The 21,834-nt window shown below is 44.2% G+C and overlaps 1 protein-coding gene across 1 annotated transcript in view; it reads right to left on the bottom strand.

Annotated features, from left to right (window-relative positions):
- Positions 1 to 21,834, bottom strand: part of DOCK5 (dedicator of cytokinesis 5) — a 230,297-nt gene that overhangs the window by 136,929 nt on the left and 71,534 nt on the right. Inside the window, exons 3-5 of the mRNA XM_043988287.1 lie at positions 9,136 to 9,176; positions 4,422 to 4,477; positions 3,313 to 3,409 (exon numbers count right to left, since the gene is read on the bottom strand). Of these exons, the coding sequence (XP_043844222.1) occupies positions 3,313 to 3,409; positions 4,422 to 4,477; positions 9,136 to 9,176 (194 nt within the window). The remainder of the gene's footprint in view (positions 1 to 3,312; positions 3,410 to 4,421; positions 4,478 to 9,135; positions 9,177 to 21,834) is intronic.

The following is a 21,834-nucleotide window of genomic DNA, read 5'->3' as shown; positions in this document are numbered from 1 at the left end:
ATTTGCTCTCAAGTATCTCTAGGGCAATAAAAAAAAATTCCCAACCTATCCTTGGACATTACCTAACCACCTTTCCTATCATCAGGTCCTCCTCCAAAGCAAACACGGAAGGGGGGGAGTTGGGAGTGGACAGTGGAGGACACACCCAGAGCCCTTAAGTCATACTCTGCTCCAAAGGGCTCTCTCCATTTTCCTTCAACAAACATTTCTTAAGCTCAAGGTTTCCCATCAAAAGAAGGGAGGCATGCGCCAGACTTATCTCAAAACATTTCCGGTTTCTTCCCCAGCAGCTGAACATGCCCACAAACAATGGTGGGGCCGCCGCTGAGGGAAAACAGCCAGGATGGTCACACAGGACACCCTCTAGTTCTAAAAATGCCCTTCACTCTGGAATCTCATCTCCTGCCTCTCCTGCAGAGAACTCGACCAGCATCTCCTGGACCAGAGCCCAAACTCAAGAGGCTATCTGTAGAGACGAATGCTTGACCTTCCTACTGGAAGCCCAAGGCCACCGAGACTGTCATGCTTACTAAAGACAAGGGACACAGCCTTGAATAAGAAGATGACTTAGGAGAGAAATTTGGGCCCCTCTTGAGAGGGAGTCAAGTCACACTGAGACTAAGACAAGCCTATCAGGTGGTAAGAGCTTCCACTTTGGCTTGAAGAAGTGTGGCACAGTGGAAAGGACTCAGGATGTAGAGGAGCAGGCTTAAATCTTGCCTCTGACACTGATCACCTCTGTACCCTTGGTTAGATCATTGGGCCTCAGTTTCCTTATCAGAAACTGAGGTCCAAAGAACTTAAGGTCAGTCAGTCAGTTAGAGAACATTTATTAAGTGCCTACTATGTGCCAGGCACTGTGCTAAGTGATGGGAATACAAAAAGAGGCAAAAGACCACCCCTTCCTTCAAAGAGCTCAGTCTAAGGGGAGAGAGACGATGAGCAAACAGATATGGAAAAACAAGCTACATACAACATAAACAGATATGGAAAAACAAGCTCCATACAGCATAAATAGTAAATAATCTACAGAGGGAAGGCACTAGAATTAAGAGGAATTGCGAAAGATTTCCTATAGAAGGAGGGATTTTAACTGAGACTGAAAGGAAGGCAGAAGTGAGGAGAGCAACCCAGACACAGAGAACAGCCAGAGAAAATGCCAGGAGCTGAGAGATGGAGGCAGAATTTGAACCCACAACCCCAAGGCCAGATCGATGCTGCCTCTTGATCCCCCTTGTTTGGCAGTTGAGGAAACGTAGGCTCAGGGAGGCCAAGAGAGTTGCCTGGGGTCACACAGGGAGTAACCATCATGGGCGGCTGTGAACCGGGAAATTAAATTAAATTTCAGACGAAACTTCGAACATGAGGCGTACGAGTTGGGTATGGTATCTCTGAGTAAAGCGCTCCTAATGGAACCGAGAGAAAAAGGGAGACTAATGCCGTGTCAGGGCCAAGGAATTCTATCATCAAGCAACAGAGGCAGCCCAGGATCATATAAATCTCTGGGGTCTGGTCCGGGTCTGCTACTAACTGGTATTGTGTTCTTGGTCACCTGTCTGATGAGGGCTTTGGCCTAGCCATTGACCGAAAATCTTCTAGCCCTAAGAATCTGTAACTCCATGAGATAATTCTATGAGATAATGGAAATGGCAGGATCCCATCAAGGAGCGAGGAAGATGGAGGACACCATTCGTTCGTGGTTTCCTGCTTAATTTATGAGCCTGTGTCAAGAGCAGGAGCAGGCTGCAGGTCCTTCGTAATGGTTTAAAAGAGTTTCCCTGGCTTATCTCCATTGAGTCCATTGAGAGCAGCCAAGAGATAAGTCCATCAAGAGCAGGCAAGAGACACTTTGAAATATCGACAGGTCATGAAGCACCTTGTTCCCTTTCAAGAAAAAGAGGCCCCACGGAGAGCCAGGGATCTCTGGGCATTTCATTTCCTACCAGACACAGCGCGACTCATGGAAAGGGGAACTTCTAGCAGGGGCATTTTTAGTTCAGAATATTAATATCTACCCTCAACTGAGTAGGTAGAGAGGTCGTGTGCTACAGAGGACAGAGGATGCATTTGGGAGTCAGAGGCCTTAGGATCTCACGATTCTATGGCCTGGATTCAAACCCCTCTTACTGCCCAAGGAACTTTAGGCAAGTGAGTGGGTCCCTCTAGGCCTCTGTAAAATGAGGGAGCTAGACTAGATGGGAAGGGATTTTGGTCCTACAGTTTTATAGCTTTTTGCCATCTTATCAACTGGGACGGACTCTGGCCTCACAATCCAAGAACAGATAGAATGCTGGGAGTCAGAAAGACTCAGATTCGAATCCCACCATAGACCCTTATAAGCTGTGTTACTAAAGGCAAACCACAGCCCCTCTATGACTGCGAACAAGATGATCCATAAAGTGCCTTCCAGATCTGTCTTGATTCTATAACAATTATGAACCACTGACCCCTATCAGCTTGTGTTGCTGCCTACTCTGACTGGTAGCGCATGTTTATCTAGTAGACACAGTGAAGCTTTAATTGATTTATCATTCATTTGTTCAAGGAAAAGACTTTTGAGAGTTACCTGGACAGCAAAGAGGTCCAATCACAGTCAGTACTTACATGAAACTAACTCAAACTATTTGGTGGAAGGTCAAATACTGAATCTGAAGCTTAAATACCTTAGTCACATAGGACAAGATGAGACTCATTGGAAAAGACCTTGCAGAGGGGACGGAAGAGGATGAGATGGCTAGGAAGTGTCATGGAAGCAGTGAACATGGGCTGGGACAGACTTCAGGAGACAGTGGAGGACAGAAAGGCCCGGTGCTCTGTGGTCCATGGGATCACTAAGCGTCAGACATGACTGAATGCCAACAACAACAGTCACTCAGCACCTCAATGCAGAACACTGCCACATTCTGCATCAAATATGTGGTTTGTATAAGACATGCTCCCAGACTTCCCAGGGCTTATGCTCTAGTCAAGGCAAAGTAAGACATGTACAAATAAAACGGTAAGTAGCATTTTAAGGCATTCCATACTTGCGATGCTCTAATGCCGTTCAAGCCCAAATTTGACTGTCTGGAACCTAAAGATACCTGCTTTAGGGTTCTAGTTCCACTTTTGGTATGCATGAGATGGGGGATCCCAGGGAATTTTCTAAGTTGAAAAACAGCTGAAATGGAACATAGTAAAATTATAACAACCAAGTATAGGGTCAAAGGGAAGATCTGATATGGCATCTCCCCAAACTTCTTTGCAGAGGTGGGGGTCTATGGATGTGCAACACTGCATACAATGTCAGTGTTGCTCTGAGAAAAGACTCACCACGTAGAGCTTGTGCCAGATGACTGCCCATTCTCGAAGGGTACACGTGAGCTCCTGTACCAGTGGCACCTCACTGGGAATCACAGTCTCATGTTGCCTGGAGAGAGAAACAGATCCCTTCCTGAGTCGTGGGTTTCCTTGAAGGAGGCCTGGCCAGCGGAAGCTGGTAAGGGTCTTGTTTCTAGGGTAGGATGAAACAAAACTTGGACCCTGCGGGACGTCTAGTAGGAAACTCGACTGAACCTTTGACATTTGGAGAAAATCTCACCTCACTCAGATCTCAGGAAAGGCCCAAACATGGCCCAGCCTGTGAGAGAAAAAGAATCCATAGCCAAGGTTCTCCACTCTGAAGTTCTTGAATACCAAATTGTATTAACTAGGTTATTATCAAAGGGGACATGGGGAAAGGAGAATAGGAGAAGAGAATATGCATTTGTATAGTACCTACAATATACCAAGTCATGTGCTAAGTGCTTTAGAAATATCCCATTTAAGCCTATCAATAACCCTGGGAGGTGGGTGATATTATCATCACCCCCATTTACTGAGGCAGACAAAGGTTAAATGATCCACTCAAAGTCAACCATCTAGTAAGTGTCTGAGGGCAGATTTGAACTCAGGTCTTCCTTATTGTAGGCCCAGTGCTCTATCCAGTGTGCTACCTGGCTGCCTGCTTTATATATTTCCCTCCTCAACTAGGGAAATGGGGTTGGGGGTGGGGGGGGTGGGAGGGAAGAATGGAATGGATAAGAAATTTCTAATATTTGGCATTTATATTATATTTAAAGTTTTACAAAGTTCTTTACATATATTATCTCATTTTATGAATGAGAGTCATAGAGTTGAAAGGGACCTTGAATGTCACCTAGTCAATGTCTACATTTTCCAGTGGTCCAGGGAGGTAAACTGCCTTGTCTGAGGTCACTCAGGTCATGGCACCGGTCGGAGGTAGGGACTGAAGCAAGGCTCCGTGCATCACCTTCACAATCACCTCATAAAGAAGGCCTCTAACTCATGAGGAAAGCGAGGCTCACAGATGTAAAAACCCTTGCCAGTGGTCAACCATGCCCATGGCCACTACCCTCTCAGGCTTTCTTGCCAACACTCACCCTCGATCCTCCACAGTGGCCTCCTTCAAATGGATGTAGGTTTCAGGGAAAATCCCCTACAAAGAGAAGAAATGAGATGAGAGGTAGCAAAGTCCTGGCCTTGAAACACACAACCCCAATCTACTATGTGGCAGGCATTGTGCTAAGACCTGGGGATACAACCATATAAAACAAAACCAATTAAGAAGCTAATATTCCATCCAGCGAGGCAACATATAAGTATAAGTGAAACAAAATAACCAGAAGGCAGCTAAGATGCGGTGAAAAGAAAAGCCAACTTTGAAAACGGAAAGCCCTAGATTCAAATTCTGCCATGTAATTGCTGCGTGCTCCTGGGCAAGTAACTTAACCTATTAGAGCTCTTGGCAATTCTCTAAGACTCTTAAGTTGCAGAAAAGGTTCTGACTTTTGTAGTGAATTGATGGAGAAGTTCCCTATGCAATGAAATCAAAGATACAGTCCCATTCCTACCCAAAATAAGATAACTGGGAGTGGGGTAGTGGGGGAGAAGCATTGGTTAGTGGGAGGGGATCAAGGAAGGTGGTGTTTTTGCTAAGCCTCCATGGAAGCTAGGGATGCCAAGAGACAGAGGTAAGAAGGGAGTGTAGTCCAGGCATGGTGGCAACCTTGTGCAAAGGTGTGGAGGTGGGAAGAGAATGTGAAGAATATGACAAGATCTATAGCACAGAGAATGGGAGAAAATAAGGCAAATGGTGATCTGGCAGTACCTTGTAGTGGGTCAATTTGGCAAGAAAACTCATCGATGGGTCCCACACAGATATCCCGTGACCTACAGAAATCTCCTCACTCCCTTCACTCCCCCACCCACAAATCCCCTCTGTAGAATTTCAACATGAGGCAATGGAGCCCTAAGTTTTCCCTTTTTTCTTCTACCTGAGGGAAGGAGCCCTTTTTCACTGGCTTGGCTGAGGCTAGAAGCTGCAGATAGGTTCTTTCCAGGCTCCCCATCTTTGCTTCACACTCTGAGAATCCTTCATGGGTCAATGCAAGTAAAATAGAGGCTTCTAACTCATCCCTTGGTCATCTTGGATTCGTGTTCACAGTAGCAAAGGAGAGCATCAACTCATGTTCACAGCCTCACAGGTATAATGCTCTAAGGGACCTTCTGCATCAATGAGTCCGATACTTCATTTTATCAATGAGGTTGTTGTCATTGAGTCATTTCAGTTATATCTGGCTTTTCATGACCCCCATTTAGAGTTTTCTTGGCTAAGATACTGGAGGGGTTTGCCATTTCCTTCTCCAGCTCACTTTACAGATGAGGAAACTGAGGCAAAGAGGGTGAAGTGACTTGCCTGGGGTCCCACAGCTAGTAAGAGTATGAGGCTGGATTTGAACTGATGAAGACGAGTCTTCCTGATTACAAGCCCAATGCCCTATCCACCTATTGCCCCCATAGATGAGGCACTTGGGTCTAAGACTTACCTAGAGGCAAGGAGATAAATGGCAAACTCAAGTTCTCAGTAGCCACTTAATCAATGGTCACTTACCGTACCAGGAATTGGAGATAAAAAGAAAACCAAAACAATCTCTACCCTCAAGTATGTCACCCCCTAAAGGAGGGGGGAGGTTAATAATGAGGTACCCACAAGCACTACATGGAGCCTTTCATCATCTAACCCTCTCATTTTAAAGATGAGGACACACAGATTAGATCCTGATGTGATGGCCCCAACTGTGACATGCCACCATATTGTGGCAGCAGAACATCCAGGTCCTTGGGAGACCTAGTTTGCCTCAGTTTCGTCATCTGTAAAATAAGCTGAAGAAAGAAATGGCAAACCACTCTGGTATCTTTGCCAAGAAGACCCCAAATGGGGTCACAAAGAGTCGAACATGACTGAAAATGACCCAACAACAACAATAACTAGCTCTTATAATCCGCACTCTCTGAGGAGCCCTTAGGGGTGAGGGGGGTTAAACAAGACACAATCATCTTTAGTGCAAGTCCATTTTCTCACCCAAGGAAATTCAATATCAGGAAGGAATTGGGTCAATTAAACTCGGCCAAGCATCTTACATCTGATGGCTGCATTCCCTAAATTAGTTTGGAGAAAGCCAAGGGAAGAGGAGGGGGCAATTTAAAACCAACATCGTGACTTCAACAATGATGAAGTAGGCCATAAACCACAGTCTTCTAGATAGGAAGCCATAAAGGGATTTTAAAATATTTTATTCTCTTACCAAAACATCATTTGTATGCGTCATACATCCAATTATGGAGCTCCTTGGTAAGCCTGCCCTGTAGAATGCCATTATGGGCCACATAAATCCTGAGTAAACCAGGCCATATTTCTGATTTACATCCTACCTCATCTCAATTCAACGCCCATCCGCTGAAGCCACCCATTCACTTGAATCAAATATTAAGCTAGAGATTGGCCAGCAATCCTTTCCATCCAACCTCAGATCAATAATGAGGGCCTGAATTATTCTTTGCTCCCAAAATGGGCACATCTGCCACATTTTATCACCCACTCCACATGGAGTGGGCCTGCTTCTAAGGACATCAAAGTTCCCATTAAAATAATGGGCCATCCCAATGGGCTCTCAAAGCCTGGGAAGGCAGGGCATTGGTCACTGTGGGGCTTAAAAGGATTTCAAAGGGGTTCGCTCCCTCAAGGAAGAGGTAGAAGCAGATAAATCTTGTCAGTGGAAGTTGGCAGGACGTCAGTTTGTTTTTCCTGCATCAGCTCTCCCAGGAGAAGACTCTGAAGGGAGTGTGTGAACTTCCCTTCGTCACAGTAATTTAGTGGGAGGGAAAGGTCACCTTAAACAGCCTTGGAACAAGAAAGCCTCCCCCTGGCAGAGTTTCTTTAAGAAGTCAATGGGCCTTAAGGTAGAAACGGACACTTCTAAAATAACAAGAATTATCTAGAATGTCTCCCTCTGATCCTGGTTTAGAAATCAACCCTTCTTCCTTGAAGAGAATATAAAAATGACATGCAAGTGAACATTAAAAGTTTAATAAAAGTACATTAAAATTAACAGCCTTCTGCAGTTTCCCTAATTTCCCATACTTTGGGGAAAAGAACTTTATACTAGCCACAGGATCATCGAATGTCAGAGCTGGGAGGGACCTTAGAATAGAAAATGTCAGGGATTGGAGCACCCTTAGAACAGAGAGTGTCAGAACTAGAAGGGGCTTTAGAACAGAGAATGTCAGAGCTGGGAAGGACTTTAGAACACAAAATATCAGAGCTCGGTGGGACCTTAGAGCAGAGAATGTCAGAGTTAGGAAGGGCTTTAGAACAGAGAATATCACCATTGGAAGGGCCCTTAGAACATGGAATGTCTGAGCTGGAAGGGACCCTTGAAGGTAAAAGGTTACAGCTAGGAGAGGGTCTTAGAATATACAGTTACAAGGGGGGGGGTCATTAGGACAGACATAAAAGCTAGAAGGTGCAATAAAGCACAGTGTCAGAAAATAAAACATTAGAACTGGATTCCCCTTCTTCTAATTCGACTCATTCATGATACTAAGAAACTGTGGCCCAGAGAAGCTCTGTGTCTTATCCAAGGTTGCACAGCAAGACAGTGGCAGAATTGGAACTAGAAGCCCAGCCACCTGCTTCCCAAGACCCCTGCACTGTCTTTGCCCTATGATCTAAAATGGCCACTTATTATCTACTTCATCCTTTGGGGACCCATTCCCTGGGTAACACTACACACATGAAATGGCAAGCCAAGAGTTTTGTGGATCTCTGGGATGTATATATTCTTGTCTGCGCTTGCTTTTTAAAAAGTCAATTTCTTTGAAGACCTGGAAATGAATGAAGCAGAAACACCCATTACTTAGCAGGCTTAGAACCCCAAACCTGTGAAATCTTAATTGTCCTTTGAAACCCCCACCATTGTTTAGCTAGCAGCAGCATCATTTGTGGCTGGAAAGCCAGGCCAGCCTCCCTGGCACATCAGGTGTCACATCCAACATCAAGGCTCAGAGTCCAATTAAAGATCAGTATTTTCTTTGGAGATTCCTCAGTCACATTTTGACATTTCTGGGCCCAAAGATGGTTCAGATGCTTTGGTACAAAGTCAGTGAGAGAATAAAAGTTAAAACTAAAAAATGAGGTTGACACTTTGGTATGGAGGAAGAGAGGGAAGTCAGGAAGGCTTGCATTCTGTGTGACCCTAGGCAAGTCATTTACTTCTCTAGGCCTCAGTTTCCCTATCTGTCAAATGAAGGGGGTTAGACTTAATGGCTGCTAAGGCCCCTTCCATATACATAGATATAAAATCCTATGGTTTTTATCCCCTCTCTTCCAACTCTTACTGAAACTTTCTTTTTTCTAGGGGATATGGAGAGGAAGAAGTGACACCTCGCATCTTCTGCCTTGAATGACTCCTGGTCTTACCCCTTGGCCTGACTTCCTGCCACCCTCCCAAATTGGCTGGATGGACACAAAGGGAAATTCTCAGCTCAGCATAGTGCTTGGCACATAGTAGGTGCTTAATAAATACTAGCTGATCAATTGATGCTTCCCATGAGAATTGTGTTTAGCTGTCCTATGGGTGGCCTTTACTGAGATCTGGGAATCTGCTTTGGCTTTTAAATAATGTAAAGCCCTGAAGAGAAAAAGCAGAGCCCATAGTCTCACTAGACAGCTTATAATGCAATCTGTAACACAAGCAACGCAGAGTAGGAAAAGATTCAGGTAAAAGGGGAGAAAAGGCAAATAAAAACCCATACCTTTTTAGCCTTATTTCTCAGCGTATATCCTCTGAACCAACCTGTCAGGGCACAAAAGAACACACAATCCTTTATCCAAACAAAGACAATCCCCCAATCTTGGCAAGGAGCATTCTGGTTCTTTCATTGCCAATACTGACACAGAACTAGGGAGCACAGACAAAAAAACAGCTGATTGGACAAAGTGGACTGAATTTGAAAGGCTCATTTTTCTTGGAACCATACCTGGACATGAAGGATATAAGATCTCATTACTGAGGGAAGTCCTAGTATGGGAAATCCCTCCGCTGATGCTGATTTTGACCCAAATGTTACGTACCTGTTCTGAGGTTCAAATGAGAAAATATACGCAATGTATTTTTGGAAAATTCAAATAAATCTCCATTTATTATTATTAGTAGTAGTATTCTTATTAAGAAAAACTGCCATACCCATACCTTATTCTACATTCTCACTTTGGAAGCTTGCCAAATGCCCTGGGGTTTGGTTTGGGAAAGTGCAGGGGACTCACAACCTCCCAATACATTCAACAAACTTTTTAAAAAATGTCACTGTTTTTTTTTTCTTTTTTTTACATATCACCTTTACTTCTGAATTTATCCTTCTTCTTCCCCTACCCAGCAAGCCACCACTTATAACAAAGAATAAAAAAGAAAGAGGATGGGGGAAAAGAGCAGGTCAATGAAACTTATCAATGCATCAAGCAAGCTTTTTTTGTTTTTGTTTTTGTTTTTTAGTGGGGCAATGAGGGTTAAGTGACTTGCCCAGAGTCACACAGCTAGTAAGTGTCAAATGTCTGAGGCCGGATTTGAACTCAGGTCCTCCTGAATCCAGGGCCGGTGCTTTATCCACTGAGCCACCTAGCTGTCTCCTCAAACAAGCGTTATGGTGCAATCCACACACCAACAGTCCTATGTCTCTGTAGGGGTGGGGGGATGGGATTTTCTAATCATGTAGGTAGGTAGAGAAGGATCATGGGATCTCATAGCAATTGAATAGGAAAGGAACCCCAGAAGGTCCAATCTCACTTTGCCAATTAGTTGACTGAGGCCCAGGCATCCCGGAATCAGAGATCTACCCCTGGAAGGGCCTTCCGAGATCATTTAGTCTACCTTCATTTTTCAGATAAGGAAACTGAGGCTCAGAAAGGTTAAGTGACTTCTCTGAGGTCATCCAGGTAAGACAAGGATTTGAACCCAGACCCTGTAACTTCAAGTTCATTCTTTAAATAAGTGTTCAGGGCAGGTTTGAACCCAAATTCTCTGCCTTTGCTTTGTTGAGCTCCACTTCCTTATCCAGAATCAACCTCAGTCTTTATAATTACCGTGCTTTGTTGTTACTTTTTCCATGCAAATTCTTGTAGTCATTGCATCTAGTTCAATAAAAAATTAAGTCACTGCTATGTGCCAGGCACTATGTGAGGCATGGGGGATTTGAAGACAAAATACAATACAGCCCCTGTCCTCAAAGTGATTATAGTCTACTAAAAAATTTGACTTTTTTTTTAAGAGAAAAAGGAGAAGAGGAGAGGAGGAAGAGGAGGGGAGGGGAGGGGAGGGGACGGGAGGAGAGAGGAAGGGAGAGGCATTCAGAAAGAATCCCAAAACTAAGCAGAGCCGCTGGGCAAGCACAGGTGGGACTTATATGTATAAAAAGGAAAGTGAGCAGATCTCAGTGACATCTTCCTAGATTGGTTCTCTCTTTCTGTTCTACTCTGAATGGAGGAAGGTGTGCTGTACTTAGGCTTTGCTGAGGGCAGAGTAAAAAAAAAATTAAAAGAGGGGAATGAAGTAGGGCTTTTATAGATGAAGAAGGTAAGACAATATCATCATAAAAATGATAATAATAACCATCCCAGGGTGACATTGATTGCCTAGGAGAGCCATGATGAACTCCAAATTCTTGGCTAGCCCAGAAGTAGTTCTTAACCATGTTTGAGTCCTGGGCCCATTAGGAATCTGGGGAAGCCTATGGACTCCTTTTATGAATCATGTTTTTAAATGCATTAAAAAAATAAATTATATTTTTACCTTAAAAAACCCCACAAAATTATTTTGAAATACAGTTGTCAAATTATTTTAAGAACAGGGGCAGCTAGGTGGCACAGTAGATAGGGCACCGGCCCTGGATTCAGGAGGACCTGAGTTCAAATCCAGCTTCAGACACTTGACACTAGCTGTGTGACCCTGGACAAGTCACTTAACCCCAAATGCCTCACACACACAAAAAAAAACCCCAAACCAAATTATTTTAAGAATAAGTTCAGGGCAGCTAGGTGGCGCAGTGGATAGAGCACCGGCCCTGGAGTCAGGAGTACCTGAGTTCAAATCCGGCCTTAGACACTTAACACTTACTAGCTGTGTGACCCTGGGCAAGTCACTTAACCCCAATTGCCTCACTAAAAAAAAAAAAAAGAATAAGTTCACAGAGCCCACGTCAAGATCTCTTGCTGTAGCCAATCAAGGATTTAAAGCCAGAAGGTACCTTAGAGGTCATCTAGTTTAGCTAAGTGACTTGCTCCAAGGTCTTCTAGGAAGTTATTCTCTGTATCTACTTCACCACACTGCCTCTATTCAATGCACCACACTGCCTCAGCAGAGCCCACAATCTCTGAAGACACTGGGTTCTCCCTTCTTAAGACAAGGCACAAAGAGTCACAAAGTATCTCCAAGTTGGAAGGGATCTCACTGGCCATCATCAACTCAGTCATGAACAGGATCCTTCTACATCAGACCCAGTATGTGGCTATCCTGGCTTGGCATGAAAACATGATCATGACCTGAACTCAATAAGGGCGGCCAGATGCTGCCTGACCTTCTAGCATATTATCTGTGCTTTCCACTCCCTGAAAATCATTTTTTAAAAAAATCTTTCCTATGAAAGGATCATTGTCCTTGGAAGAGAAAACAGAAGCATTCAGAACCTCCACATCTTGCCATCTGCCCTGCCCCTGACAACATATCCCATCAGCATCATGCTTCTCACCCCACTTCCACTCCTACATTCTCTACCTCTTGCTCTGGGAAACACTAAACATATAAAAATCATCATTGCTTCTGAAAAAGAGACACCAACTAATTATCCTGTAGCTCCGCTGGCCCTCCCTCTGAACGCTAGGACCAAAAAACTCCTCTCAGGGCAGCTAGGTGGTGCAGTGGATAAAGAACCAGCCTTGGGTTCAGGAGAACCTGAGTTCAAATCCAGCCTCAGACACTTGACACTAGCTGTGTGACCCTGGGCAAGTCACTTAACCCTCATTGCCCCCCAAAAAATTTTTAAAAATTAAAAAACAAAACAAAATACAAAAACTCCTCCCTACCCAGCCACCTCTCCCATATATGTTTTGGGTTTTTTTGTGTGTGTGAAGCATTTGGGGTTAAGTGACTTGTCCAGGGTCATTAGAATGTAAGCACCTAAAGTATTTTCCTCATTTAGTATTTCTATTTTCAGCACCTAACAGAGTGCCTGGCACAGGGTAGGTGCTTAATGAATGATCATTCATTCGTTCATTCATTCAATATTCCCAGTTACAGCAACTGTTTGGCAACTTTTATTGAGTTGTCAAGAGTGACTCAAAGGTGAGTGCTCTGGGCACTTGTCCAGAATCATACAACCAGTATGCTCAGGAGGTGGTACTAGACTCCAGGTATTCCTCACTCTGAGGTCAGCTCCTTATCTACCACCTCCCAATGCCTTTCAAATACAGGTATATTACCATACTTGATTCATTAGACAGGCTTCCTCTTTCTTGGCACCAGATGAGAACAGAAAGCAGCCTAGTATAGGGGCCCAGGCCTTTCCCTTATTACCTGTGTGACCTTAGGCAAGTTACCTTTTGGCCTCAATTTCCTCCTCTATAAAATAGGGGATTGGACTAGAGGCACTTTTGAGTTTGCTTCCAGCCCATAATCTATGATCTGATGATGGTAGGCTGATCCAGAGCCTGTTCTTAAACCTCCTCCCAATGTTTCCCTTTCTTTTTATCCTCCTGACTAGACACAAACTTGGCTCCATTCGCCAACAGCCCTCCATTAGATTATTGTTGTTGTTGTTCTTTCATTCTTTTTTTGTTTGTTTGTTTTTTGTTTTTGTGGTCTTTCATTCTGGAAGACGACCATGGCATCGGGATAATGTCATGACTTGCACTGAATTGGATTTAAGTGAGGTAGAGTTGTACAAGGTCACCAACCTCACTCTCTCCTCCAGAGTCATCTGTATCCAGTGGTAAGATATGTATCAGGATGACTGGAGATGGCCCCAGATATTTAAGACAATTGGGGTTAAGTGACTTGCCCAGGATCACACAGCTAATAAGTGTCTAGGGTGAGATTTTAACTCAGATCCTCCTGATTCCAGAGTCAGAACTCTATCCACTGTGCCACCTAGCTGCCCCAACAAGCCTCAATGCTTCTCTAGTTAAAGATACCTTGAATATGTACTCCATTAGACCCACTTTCCATTTCCCAGTAGGGGTTGCTCTCTTACATGCACCCTACTTTTGAGGAGGGGGCAGATATCCAATGTATCTTAAGGATTCCTGGGCTTTTCATCCATTATGGTACAGTACCCTTAGTAGTCAGTCAGTCATTAAGCATTTATTAAGTGCCCATTGTGTGCCAGGCGCTGTGTCAACTACTGGGGACACAAAGAAAGGCAAAGGGCAGCCCCCTTACTATCTAATGGAGACAACATGAAAACAACTGTGTACAAACAAGCTCCATAGAGAACAAGTGGGAAGTAATCACTACAGAGAAGGCACTAGAACTAAGAGGGATGCAAAAAGTCTTTCTGTACAAGGTGAGATTTAGTGGGAACTTGAAGGAAGCCAGAAGGTTGGGTTGAGGAGAAAGAGCTTCTTTGGGGGGTGGGGGAGAGAGATCAGCCAGAAAAAAAATATCCAGACATAGAAAGTCTTATTAGAGGAATGGCAAGGGAGGCAATGTCACTGGATTGAAGAGTACATGGGTGGGTGTAGGGGGTGGGGCATGATGGGACCTGAGCTTTGGGAAAGTCACTTTGGTCAGAATGGAAGATGGACTGGAGTGGGGGTGGGGGGTGGGGAACTTGTGGCAGGTAGACCAAACAGTAGGCTATTATAGTAGTCCAGGCATAAAGGGAGGAGGATCAGAGCAGTGGCAGAATCAGGAGAGAAGGGGGCAAGTTCAGGAGTTGTTGCAAAGGTGAAATCAACAGGTTTTGGCAGCAGCTTGGATGTGAGGGGCTGGGCTTAGAGAGTCAACACCAAAAAAAAAAAAAAAGTGGAGAGCCATGGGAGTGGGAGCATGGAGCCCCTGAAGGACAGGGGTGCCTACAACAATAAGAGGGAATATTACAATTGATAAATGGCCAAAGGATACGAACAGGCAGTTTTCAGACAAAGGAATCAAAGCTATCTGTAATCATATGAAAAATGCTCTAGATCACTATTGATCAGAGAAATGCAAATTAAAACAACTCAGAGGTATCACCTCACACCTATCAGAGTGGCAAATATAACAGAAATGGCAAATATTGGTTGTTGATGGGGATGTGTGAAAGCTGGGACACTAATCCACTGTTGGTGGAGTTGTGAAAAGATCTAACCATTCTGGAGAGCAATTTGTAACTATGCCCAAAGGGCTATAGAACTGTGCATACCCTTTGAGCCAGTAATATCAATGCTAGGTTTATATCCCAAAGACATACCCAAAAAGAGAAAATGAGCTGTTTGTACAAAAATATTTATAGCAGCTCTTTTTGTGGTGGCTAAGAATTGGAAATCAAAGGAATGCCCATCCATTGGTGAATGGCTAAACAAGCTGTGGTATAAGATGGTGATGGAATATTCCTGTGCCATAAAAAATGTCAAGCAGGATGACTTCAGAAAAACTTGGAAAGACATGTTTGAAATGATGTATTGGGAAGTGAGCAGAACCAAGAGAACACTGTACACAGAGACAGCAATATTGTTTGATAAAGAACTGGGAATGACTTAACTATTCTCAACAATACAATGATCCAAGACGATCCCAAAGGACTATTGATGAAACATACTATCTCCAAAGAACTGATATTAATGGAACAGACTGAAGCACGCTAGTTGTTACTTTATTACTTTTTTATGATTAAATTTGTTTGTACAGAGTGACAAGTATGGTGATGTTTTGCATGATCATACATGTATGGCCCATATCAGATTATTTGCTGCCTTGGGGAGGGAGGAGCGGGGAGGGGAGGGGAGGGATTATTCTGTAATACTATTCTACTGTAAAAAAGAAAAGAAAAGAAGGTAAAAGAATACAATAAAAAACAATAAGAGGGAAGTTTGAAAGTAGGGAGGGTGAGGGGGGGAGATAATGAGTTTGTTGTTACTGGACATCTAGCAAATGAAAGAGCAGAGAGATTAGGGCTGGGTTGAGTAAGTAGATTTGAGAATCAATTGTACTGAGATGATAATTAGATCTATGGGAACTGATGAGATCACCAAGGGAAGAATTATAGAGGGACCGATAATGGGACCAGACCTTTCTATCTACCTAGGAACTGAAAGGTCCCCTATGTCTTGTTTTCCCCACTTAGACTGTAAGTCCTTTGAGAGTAGATACTATTTTCTTTTTCTCTTTTTTATCTCAAGTGCATAGCACATAGCAAGCACTTAATAAATAAGAAGTTTTTCATTCATTGCTCTGATGAAGTCTGGTATAGACACAGTGCACCCTAATGGGTAGAAGGCTGAGCTTGGGAATCAAGGACACCGCTAGCTGTGTGAAGAGGGGAAGCCCTCCCACCTTTGCTGTGTCTCACTTCCCCCTCTGCAAAACAGAGATAATAATCTTGACAGTCACTATTTCACGGGGTCCTTGTGCATTAGAAAGGAGATAATGTGCTCCAAGTGCCTGGCTGACCTGATTCGGTAACAGCCCCATGGTCTGATGGTAAATGTATATGGACGATGGCTGTAATGTCTGCAGGAAGAGCCCAGATCAGTCACACCGTCCTGAGAACAACAAAACCCAGCCGTTCCCATCCAGCATTCTCAGCTGGAGCAGAAGTCGCTGAAGGATGTTCTAAACAATCCTTCCCCAAGCCAGTGAAAGGAAGATAAACATATTCAAGGGGTCTGGTGGCATGGAGCCACTGAAGTAATCCTCTGAGCCCCCTCACCCGGAGGGGCTGCAGTTGTGGGGGCAGGGGCGGGAGACATGTCACCAAACTTCTATCATCGGGGGAATTAACTTGTGGGATGGGAGTTCAGGGAAGAGACTAGGGTGGTATGTATAGATCTGGGAGTCGTCTGCATAGAGAGGAGATTGGAAACCACGGGAGGGAAGATCACAAGATGGAAGAGGGCTCAGGATAGAGGGCCCATAGTTCATTAAGTCTCCAAAGAAGTTTAAGATTTGAGAGGAAGGTGAGGGGGGTTTGCTTTCCAAGCATGGAGGCACAAAGACTTGAGAGAGAATGCTGAAGTTCAGGAAGAGTTACGGCACAGCCTTGGTTGGAAAGACAGTCTGGACCCAAATGAGAAAAGGTTTTAAATTGAGTAGTTTGTATTTTATACTGGAGGAAGCAGGGAGTGGAGTCACCAAGCATTTTTTAGGAGTGATATGGTCAGGTCTATGCATCAGTGGCAACTCTGTCTAGAACTAAGTCCAAGAAGAAGAAGCTTGGAGCAGAAGGGCCACACGGGAGCCTACTGCAACATTTCCAGTAAAAGAAGGGGAAGTTTGGAACTAGAGAGAAAGGGGCAAACATGAGAGATGTAGAGATACAAACAGCAAGATTTAGGGACTCGTTGGCTATGAGCAGAGAAAGAGGGAAGACTGCCTGACATTGGGGGCTGATTCTTCCACTCTCCTCTGCTCTGTTAAGACCCCATCTGGAATACTGGGTTTGGTTCTAGATGCCACAGTTTAGGAGGGATATTGATATGCTGGAGGGTGTCCAAAGAAAGGCAACGAAGAGGTTGAAGAGCCTACAGGGATGCACACAAGAGACCTAGTAGGAGAAAATGAGACTATTTATCCTGGAGAAAGCTCAGAAGGAGAATGAATATAATTCAGGTATTTGAAGGGCCTTCATATGGAAGAGGGATTATATGTGTTCCACTTTGTCCCTGAGAAAAGGACCCTGGGAAATGAGTGATATCAACAGAGAAGCAAATTGAGACTTGATATAAGGAAGAATGGTTAGAACTCTACAAAAGCAGAATGGCTTGCCTTGGGAAGCAGCAGGTTCTCCATCCCTAAAGTCTTCCCGCAGATGCTAGATGTCCAGGTTGGGGTATGGTATAGAAGGAGATTTTGAGAGGGTATGAGTCTGACTGGTAAGAAGCAGCTTGAAGGGGTGGCTGGAGATCTGACCTTGGGGCCAGGAAGACGAGCTCATGAGTGACTCTGCCACTTGCTGTACATGTGACCCTGGGCCAGTCACTGAACCTTGTGGCACAACCAAGCAACTCCCCAAGACTAGAAATTAAAAAGCAAGTGCTCACCTGCTCTAGTAAAGGGAGTTTGACCATTCCCCCCCCCCCACACACACACACACATACGTACACCTTAGGTGCTTGGGGTCTCATGACATTGATTTCTCTTGGTACTTCATTGGTCAAAAGAAAAGATGGGGACCTCTCCTAGTCTCCTTTGGTGGACACCCATTCATGCCTTACTCCCCGTGTATGTACGAGTGTGGGCCAGGGCTAACTCCTGGGCCTTTTCTTCTCTTTTTATAATTTTTTTCTGGATAGCCTCATTGGCTTCCATGGATTCAATTATCCTCTCTAGGTAAATGATTCCCAAATCTACTTAGCTAGCCATCCCTCTCAGACTTAACAGATGCAAAGGAGAATGGATTTTTTCCTCCCTAAACTTGTTCCTCCTTCCTCTATTATGCCACCTGGGTGTAAAGTTTTGGGGTCTTTGTCCTAACCCTTTCCCTCACCACCCTTCCCCATGAATCAGCTGTCATAGATGGCCATTCTACCTCCACATATGTCCCCTTCTCAGCACTCAGATAGCTACCACCGTACTTCAGACCTTGGACTGGTACAATAGTATTTTTTTTTGTGGGGCAATGAGAGTTAAGTGATTTGCCCAGGGTCACACAGCTAGTAAGTGTCAAGTGTCTGAATCCAGATTTATTTGAACTCGGGTCCTCCTGAATCCAGGACCAGTGCTTTATCCACTGCACCACCTAGCTGCCCTACAATAGTCTTTTAAATGGCCTCCCTACATCCCTCTCCAAGCTATCCTACATAGACCTGCTACATTAATATTTGGAAAGCACAGATCTGATGAAGTCACTTCTCCACTCAAGAATCTTCAATGGTTCTCTGGTATATTCCAGAGAAAATGCAAACTCCTCTGTTTGGTGTTGAGAGCCCTTCATAATCTGAGAAAAGAGGACAGAAGAGTGCTGAGGAAATCACTCATGCAGTGTATGGTGGAAAAGTCCAAAAGCAGCACAGTTAGGTGGACATGGAGAGAAAACCCAGCTGGGTCTGGTAGGGTTCACGTGTTCTCATTATCCGAGTGGGCTGCCTCTTCAGTGGGATGAGGTCCTCTCCAGGGATCTCTTGCCAAGAGCCACTTGGGGTCTGGTTTGGGGGAAGGGCTGGAAGGAGTTTTTTAAACATGGCCAAATTTGGAATCTGTTTTGTTGGACTATGCATATTCATTATAAGTGTTTTGTTTATCTTTTTTTTAATGGCAGGGGATGTGGGAGGAAGAAAAAATAACTGCTTGTTAATTGGAAATTTTAAATATATTTGTTATAAAAAGAGGCCTCTATGAAAAAGTTCAAAGTAAGGAATCATCCACAGGAGGGAAAGGTCATATGGTGGGGCCTAGGAAATCAGGAGGAAATTCCAGGGAGAAGATATTGATGGGTGAGAAGCTTTAAAAGAAGACTAAATACAGAAACTAATAAAGATTCAGAAAGCTGGCCGATGCCGATTATCTCAAAGCCGACTGGGAATTTCCAAGGGGAGGGATTCATCTAGAAATGAGATTACTCCCTGAAATAGAGCCTTCTTGTGTGTCCTCTGATTCTGTCTCAAAGATGACTCCCAGACCCTGGGTTTACTGAGAAAGGATTCAAGGACAGAGCCTTGGACAAAATGAATACTGCTACTGGGGAGATGAATGAGGCGGCTGGAAGTCTTGCCACATTTTTGTTTCCTAGTTTATACTGCTATTGTTGTTCTTCCCTAAATGTATGCATTGACCTGTGTAGATTTAAACATCGGGATGAGCATTATGGCTTTATAACCACATGTAAAATATATAAACCCAACATGGCTTCCCTTGGATTGAGCTCAACCTCTATTATTGAACAGTGAGCCCGTCCTGTCCTGGCCATTTCAACAGTGCTCAATAATGTTGACGAACTGAAGTAGAAAGGCAACACAGTGCTGGGGGGGGGGGGAGTGGATAGAGATGGGAGGGTCCTTGGAGGCCCAACAAGTCATCAATCCATCTTGGCTTCTTGGCTCAAAACCCACCTTGGGCAAGAGGTCTTTCCCAGCTCTCTGTGCTCCACCCCACCCCATCCCATCCCACCTCCTACCTTCCCTCTGAGATAGCTTTTCCCTTTGCATTGTGAATAGCTTATATGGACCTAGTCATTTATATGTTAGCTTTCCTAATGGAATTAGAGATCCTTGATGGCAGGGACCATATTCCCCCCACCCCCATTTGTGTATCCCTAGTGCTTAGCATGGTATCTGGCACACACATACAGTAAGGGCTTAATAAATGCTTGTTGACTGACTGTGTCTTAGTTTGTTCATCTGTAAAAATCAAAGAGTTTAACTGATCTATCTGATGCCCAAGGTCACATAGAGACCAAGTTGGGGGAGACAGGATTTGAACTCAGGTCTTCCTGACTCTAAACCCAGTACTTTCCATTAAACCACACAGTAGAATGCTGGATTTCAAGTCAAAGGAAATTGATTTTAATCCAGGCTTCACTAATTAATATAAATAGAACTGGCTTTGTGTATAATCCCATATATTTTATTTTAGGTATTAACAAACATTAGAATCCATAGGCCTTACCAGAACAACAGTGGAGTGTAGGGTACACAAAAAATTAATAACCTTTCCTTAAAAAAATCTAATTCCCATGGGGCAGCTAGGTGGCGCAGTGGATAAAGCACCGGCCCTGGAGTCAGGAGTACCTGAGTTCAAATCCGACCTCAGACACTTAACACTTACTAGCTGTGTGACCCTGGGCAAGTCACTTAACCCCAACTGCCTCACTAAAAAAAAAAAAATCTAATTCCCTAACACCACCCCTCCCCCACCATACCTACTTTTAGTAAAGCACTGTGCAGATACAAGGGGCAGGTAGGTGGTGCAGTGGATAGAGCACTGGTCCTGAAGTGGGGAGGACCTGAGTTTAAATCTCACCTCAGACACTCACTAGCTGTGTGACCCTGTGAAGTCACCGAACCTCAATTGCCTTAAACATCTGGAGCCATCTCCAGCTGTCCTGATGTATATCTTGCCCACTGGTCCCAGATGGCTCTGGAGGAGAAGATAAGGTTGGTGACCTCACTTAAATCCAATTCACTGCAAGCCATGACATCTGCCATGGTCCTCTTCCAGAATGTAGAGCAAACAACCACAAGCAGATACATTTTGCTCAAATCAGTCAACAATTATGTATTTAGTACCTACTCTGCACCACACCTATTGAGAGGCAGCCTAGCAGAGCACAGTGCAGAAGGAACAGAAATCAAGAAGACCTGCCTCTAAGAGATACTGGCTATGTGACCTTGAGCAAGTCACTTCACTGCTATACTCCAAGAAATCCTCTAAGACTAGAGGTTTTCGAGTAAATGCCAATCTGTATTGGTAAGGGGAATTTTCTCACTTGGGAGTCCACTGTACCAATGAGACCTAGAGAAAAACAGACAAAAACAATGCACAAGCTGCTGGGGATAGAAGGAAAAGAAAAATGTAACCACCCCTGCCCTCCAGGAGCCTACATTCTATGGGGGTGGGGGGAATGACAAAGTAAATAAACAAACAAATACATAAATAAATATGAGACAGAACAAGACCTCAGAATCAGGAGAAGCTGGCTTCAAGTCTTAGCTCTGGAATATATTGATAATGTAACCCTGGTCAAGCAAATTATTCAACTTCTCCATACTCCCAAATGTGCTCTCTTCCTCCCCTCTTCCTTCCTTCCTTCCTTCTTTCCTTCCTTCCTTTCTTTTTTCTCTTTCTTTCCTTCCTTCCTTCCTTCTTTCTTTCCTTCCTTCCTCCTTTCTTTCCTTCTTTCTTTCTTTCCTTCCTCCTTCCTCCCCTCCTTTCTTTCTTTCTCCTTTCCTTCCTTCCTTCTTTCTTTCTTTTTCTATCTGTCATTTTCTACCTATCTCTATCTGTCTCTATTTACCTATCTCTGTCTGTCTTTCTCCTTCTCTAAGTTGGGAAGGGAAGCTGTACTTTGCCAGTTCCCAGCATCCTGATCAGAAGAGTTAGGTCATACTGTCTCCTTCCAAGGTCAGCTCTGAGGGGAGGCTGCAGTATACTGGTGGCATTTTTTATTAAGCTCTCTTATAAATACTCCCCCTGGCCCACACATCTTTCTGAACACCCACATCAGCAATCTGAACCGTTTTGACAAGAGCCAGCTGACAAGTGGGACCCAAGGTGAAGGTCAGACAGATGTGGGAAGTACCCGAGCCCCGCCCAGCCAAGTGCAGAATAA

Source organism: Dromiciops gliroides, chromosome 2, assembly GCF_019393635.1.
Source record: "Dromiciops gliroides isolate mDroGli1 chromosome 2, mDroGli1.pri, whole genome shotgun sequence".
Taxonomy (NCBI): Eukaryota; Metazoa; Chordata; class Mammalia; order Microbiotheria; family Microbiotheriidae; genus Dromiciops; species Dromiciops gliroides.
The sequence above is the reverse complement of the archived record's forward strand: the minus strand, read 5'-3'. Positions and strand labels throughout refer to the sequence as shown.